Source organism: Penaeus vannamei, chromosome 23 (genome assembly GCF_042767895.1).
Source record: "Penaeus vannamei isolate JL-2024 chromosome 23, ASM4276789v1, whole genome shotgun sequence".
Classification (NCBI taxonomy): Eukaryota; Metazoa; Arthropoda; class Malacostraca; order Decapoda; family Penaeidae; genus Penaeus; species Penaeus vannamei.
The window spans coordinates 27,192,160-27,198,159 of record NC_091571.1 but is presented as its reverse complement, the minus strand read 5'-3'; the positions used below and the strand labels follow the sequence as shown (position 1 = coordinate 27,198,159).

The window sequence follows — 6,000 nt, the reverse complement described above, 5'->3', positions numbered from 1 at the left end:
GTAAAGATATATAACATCAAGGTCAGCATACTGAAGGTTGTACAAGGACAAATTTCCCGTGAGAGAATTGGATAGTCGGGTCGAAGGTGTGAGGGAAAGGTTGCCATATAGGAGTGTTAATGTCTCAGCTTGTTCAACCGAATCGGAGGAAGTTTCTCTCGGGTGCCCTGACGATGCGCGGGTACTGCTTCACCAGCATCTTGCCCTCGGGGATGCTGGGGGAGCCGACGAACTCGCTGGGGCCGGAGAGCACGTTGAAGGCGCGCTTGGACAGCACCTGGGGCTCCTCTTCGAGCTCCAGGTCTTCGGCGGGGATCATCTTGGCCCAGGCCGCGGGGGAGTGGTTCATGGAGTAGCTGGAGTAGCCGTAGTAGTTGGGCACGACGTATCTCTTGCTGCGCTGGAGGCTGAGCGCGTCCTTGGCCTCGGCTTCGCTGCGCTTGGGTCTGGTGACGGCGGCGACGGCGGCGGCGGGGTGGGCGGCGGGCTGGGCGGTGGTGGTCTGCTGGGGCTTCTGGCTGTCGTCGCAGTTGTCGCAGAAGGAGGAGAGTTGGCGGTCGACGGAGCGGCGGTGGCGGATGCTGTTGCGGGCGTTCTTCTTCTCCTGCTTGAAGGCTTCGAACATCTCGTCGATGTCTCCGTGGTCGATGCTGAAAGCGAAGGACCGTGAGTGTGATGCGACGACATTGCAAGTGTCAAGGTGTGAAGGCTTGCAGAGAGAGCGGGGCTAAGATAGTGATACAGATGCAGCCAGGTAGATAGACAAAGAGATGCAGAAGGTATTTCCCATTGCAATCAACTCGACCTCTAAGATTTCACCTTCCTTGGCAACAAAACAAAAAAGGGAAAATTTCTCACGGCAGACATAATTCTCATTGAAGTCTAAAAATCCCAATAAATATTCCTTGTACACAGAAGTCACCCGCACACAGAATGACGAAAATGACAATAATAAACACATGAAAACAGAGACCCAGAGACTCCCTTACATGACGGGCAGCTCCTCCTCGGGGAGTCCGAGGCCGAACTCCAAGGGGGCGAGGTCGGAGCGTCCGAACCTGATGTAGTTGCGGTTGGGGCCGCGTCCGAAGCGGAGGAAGTTGCGGTTGCGCTTGTCCATGGCTGCGTCTCCGCGGCCGAATCTGGAGGCGAAAAACGACCGATTTTATTGCCGTACTTTGGATCTTCTGTCAGGATTTCAGCGCGAACAAATCTCTTATTTGGATATTCCAAAGCATTACAATATCAGATTATTACAATATCACATTTATATTTTTAGAAATTTGTTCATCTAGGTGTATCATTTCATTTATTTTCGTGAACCATTTATCACCTGTTAACTCACCTCAGGAAGTTGCGGTCGCCACGCTTCTCGTCACCGCGTCCGAACCTGGAAGCATAAAGTGTATTTGAGGATAGGATTGCATTTCTGAGTGTATATGTCCATGTGTGTGAGAGTATGTGTGTATGTGTTCCTGTGTATGCTTGCGTTATGCATTCGTGTGGATGAGTGTGAGGATGTGTATTCCTCATGTAGGTAGGTATGTGTGTAGATTTGCCGATTTATGCTCTTGGATGTGTGTGTGGTTAAATTAGTTATATCTATTTTCTGATATCTACTTAATTAAAGCTATTTCCCTGATCTTTCATAAGCCAGCAAACCTTGTAACATTAACACCTTCAAAAATAGTCCAAAGAGTGACCAAAAAAATAACCACGACTACCAATTTATCTATCTATTTATCTATCTATCTATACAAAGAAACAAAAGAAGAAAAAAAAACACTCAAAAATTATCATCCCGGAACACAGACACCCTCAACAGAAGCGAGAAAAATAGACCCTCCCACACACTCATTTCTCTGCCTACCCATTCTACAGAGAGAGAAACAGCAATATCCAATTACATGGCATCTTCGTCATTTCCTTATATCACCCTACAAATATCCTACGAGTGAGGATGGGAGAGCGGATGGGACAGAACCCTTAATTTAGGGTATTAGTGTCTGTCCTAATTCCCCTCTGTTCATATGGGGTGTCTGGTTGTTCGTTATTAGGGGGAGTATCTCGTTGTGTGTTGAAGGGTTGATCGATATGTTGGATATGTTTATTTCCTTGTGTTTGTGGGTTTTGTGGGTTGTTTGTCTTTATGTTGCTTCTTTTCTGGGTTCTTTTATGTTTATTTGTGGTTATTTCTATTTTTTCTGACTTCTTTGTTATCTATGTAGTTATTTTTTCCCCTTTATTCACTCCCTTCCTGTATTTGTTTGCCCTTTTCCTCCGTTTATCTTCTTTCCTTTCCTTCTATCTTCTTCTACATTTATATTTACTCCTTACTCGCTATTTCCAATCTCTCCTCACCCACTTTCTATTTCTATTCCATTTCTTCTCACATATTTCTACCTTCCCCCCGCAAGTCCCTCCCTCCATCTTTTTCTCAAAGCCTATACACTCATATGCCCCTTGCCCCTGCTTCCCCTCCCCCTCTCGTCCCCCTTGCTCCCTGCTACCCCCTCCCCCCACTCTCATCCCCCTTGCCCCTGCTACCCCCTCCCCCTCTCGCCCCCCTTGCCCCTGCTACCCCGTCCCCCCTTGTCCCTCCTTCTCTCCCCCCCCTCTCGTCCCTTGCTCACCCACCTAACGAAGTTCTTATTAGAGTATCCTCTCTTGGTGTCCTCCTGAGTGGCCATCATAGGCGCGAATTCTTCAGCTGCCAAAGCCTGGCTCTCTGGGAGGAAATACTTGAGGAGGCGTTTGTCTGGGGAGGCGAAGGCGTCGTCTTGGCCCTGGGCGAAGTCCTGCGAAGACGGCTCGAGGGCTCCTACTACTGGGGGCACTGGGGAGGACCTGGCATAGTGGCTGCAGGTGATGACCGCGATGAGAGTCCAGACTGCGAAGAACATGGTGTTGGTTCTGGAAAGAGAGAGAGGAACTCGTCACGAATCTGGGACTTTTTTATTTCATTTTTTTGAACATGTCCGTGCATGTTTAAAGACTTTTATATATAGATGTTGTTAAGTATTTCTTTTATAGTGTCAGACGTATACACATTCACCAAGGAAGGACAACTGAACATATAAAACACTAAATAACTAATATTAGGAATAGACTACATATATCATAATCCACATAGACAATACGCGACCCTCTCTCTCTACTTCTTTACATCCGTCTTTCACATGCTCTCTTTTTTAAGTTAATTCTAAAGCTAATTCTAAATGACCATCAAAGTAAACAAGGATTAAATACACGTGAAATTACTGCTCGTTTAGCCTGGCACGAGGTTGGCAAGCCTGCACGATGCCCCTCCCCCAATTTTAATTTACGAAATTATCACCGACAATTAAAAAACGCGGTATTCATTCGCTGTGGGATATTAAAAGTTTTACATATATTAATACATATGTTTAACCCTAATTGCCTCCAACTGCATGAAAGTAGGCAGCCTGATTTTTTTGTACCTCGCGTAATATCTGGCGATATTTATATAGAGAACGTATTATACTTATCTTCATTTGTATATATATTTGGAGTAAATATGTTAGCCTTACCATGTTTATCTATCTCTGTATCTCTGTATCTCTGTATCTCTGTATCTCTGCATCTATCTATCTATCTATCTATATATCAATTTATCTCTATATCTATCTATCTATCTATATACATATATACCAACGCCATTATTTGAATCTGTGAATTTATCTAACTATTTTTCATTTACATTTCTCGGGTGTAAAGAATCGGACCGAATATATATGAAAATATGTTTCAATATATATTCCTAACGCGAAAGAGCACTTGCAGATAAGTAAGTTTATAAGTATTGCAACTTTCCAATGCGAATAAATCTCCATTGTACACAAAAGCTACTAAGCAAGTATATCCACATACACGTACTTAGTAGTGTGTGAATGAAATATTCTACAAATCGTATAGATGGCACTGCAAAGAGATAAAATAGAATCACAAGTTACCTTTCCTTACGAGAACAAGAGTAAATACCCGAGACAAGGAGTAACTCAGTTATACATCAGAGGGGTCGAGTCAGGGCGTGTGATATCCTGTGGCGATTTTTATATACAGATCTTTTTTAAGAGTTTTCTTTTTTTTTTTTTTTTTTTGGGGGGGGGGTTGTATTTTACGCTTCAATTCAGATCATTTTTTTCCTTATAGATATTAGTGATTAAACAAGGGAGAAAAAAGGAGGTGTGGTTTTATACGAACTTATATACTGATCTAAACAAAATCTTCGTTTTGGATTTGATGAATACAAGTTATTTCCTCTGGTTTGTTGTCTCGCGTCTCCAGAATGACTTTGGGAAAGGGACGCGATAATCTTCATTTCAACACAACAAAGGGGAAAGCATAATTCGAATATGTAACAGGATAGAAAGCTGTGCGGTGGATAATGAAAGACAAGGAGAGAGAGAGAGAGAGAGAGAGAGAGAGAGAGAGAGAGAGAGAGAGAGAGAGAGAGAGAGAGAGAGAGAGAGAGAGAGAGAGAGAGAGAGAGAGAGAGAGAGAGAGAGAGAGAGAGAGAAAGAAGTAGGAGAGAGAAAAGAGAGAGAGAGAAAAAGAGAAAGAAGTAGGAGAGAGAAATAGGAGAGAGAAAAGGAGAGAAAGAAAGGATACAAAGTAACGAAAATGGACGAACGAACAGCCTGATAAAAAGCGAAAGGCGAAGGGAGAAGGGGAGAGCGATGATTGCATCCCTGGCAAAACCTCGTGAAAATTATCAAACAAAAATCGTCCTCCCAAAATCTGGCCGCTGCAGATTTCTGTGGGACTCGCAGGCCATCGCTTACAAATCCGAACAATAAAAATCCAACAAGAAATGAAAAGACAAATCCATTCTCACAAAATCGGGGTTGATTTATCATCATCTAATCAATTTTATTAAGTACAAGAATCCGTTTCAGTCATCCAAGGAAGGAAGTCCCGAAGAAACAAACAAAAACAACAACAACAACAACAAAAAACAATAAGAATAGTTTGTTGCCATCAGCTGATTAAGAGAGAGAGAAAAAAGAGCATCGGGAAGCGCCGAAACACTGCGGGCTATCACGTGATTTGTCGGAGAACAGCACAGGTGTGTCTGTGTGTACGTGGTGTGTGAGTGTTTTGATGTACGTATAGATCGTGTGCGTGCGTACGTGGTGTGTGCGTGTTTGAATGTACGTGTAGATCGTGTGCGTGTGTGGTGGGGCGCAAGCTATATCGATACTAACACAAACATATGAATAAGATAAAAGATTAATACTCCTAGGAAAAAGAAAGACAGCGAATTAAAAAAACAAGACGAAAAGAAAGAAAGAAAAGAAATTCTTAAGGCGGATCTAGAAAAAAAGTGACTCGCGCTTCGGAATCTCGGAAGACGGTCGCCCGGAGGAAGCAGCACCGACGGCCTGCTTCTCCCTCTCCCCCTACCCCCTCCCCTTCCCCTTCCCCTTCCCCTCAAAAAAAAAAGAAAGAAAGAAAAAAACTAACACACAAACACATACACAGATAAGGGACAGAGAGAGAGGGAGAGAGAAAGAGAGAGGAGGAGAGAGAGAGGAGAGAGAGAGAAGGAGAGAGAGAGATGGAGAGAGAGGAGGAGAGAGAGAGAGAAGGAGAGAGAGAGAGGAGGAGAGAGAGAGAAGGAGAGAAAGAGAAGGAGAGAGAGAGAAGGAGAGAGAGAGGGAGAGAGAGAGAGAGAGAGGAGGAGAGAGAGAGAAGGAGAGAAAGAGAAGGAGAGAGAGAGAAGGAGAGAGAGAGAGAAGGAGAGAGAGGAGGAGAGAGAGAAAAGGAGAGAGAGAGGAGAGAGAGAGAAAAGCAGAGAGAGAGAAGGAGAGAGAGAGAAGCAGAGAGAGAGGAGGAGAGAGAGAGGAGAGAGAGAGAGAGAGGGAGGCCTGAAGGAAGCAGCATCGACGGCCTGCTTCTCCCGAGACGCCGACGCATCGCTATGCTGCGCTGTTTGGCCGAGACTGAAGTTTGTTTTGGGGAATTCGGTTAATCTTC

General features: G+C 44.4%; 1 protein-coding gene across 1 annotated transcript in view; it reads right to left on the bottom strand.

Moving 5' to 3' along the window:
* Window positions 1-6,000, bottom strand: part of LOC113807871 (uncharacterized) — a 76,077-nt gene that overhangs the window by 606 nt on the left and 69,471 nt on the right. Inside the window, exons 2-5 of the mRNA XM_070137840.1 lie at window positions 2,638-2,913; window positions 1,346-1,390; window positions 990-1,142; window positions 1-650 (exon numbers count right to left, since the gene is read on the bottom strand). The exon at window positions 1-650 is cut by the window's left edge and continues 606 nt beyond it. Of these exons, the coding sequence (XP_069993941.1) occupies window positions 134-650; window positions 990-1,142; window positions 1,346-1,390; window positions 2,638-2,903 (981 nt within the window). The 5' untranslated portion in view covers window positions 2,904-2,913 and the 3' untranslated portion in view covers window positions 1-133. The remainder of the gene's footprint in view (window positions 651-989; window positions 1,143-1,345; window positions 1,391-2,637; window positions 2,914-6,000) is intronic.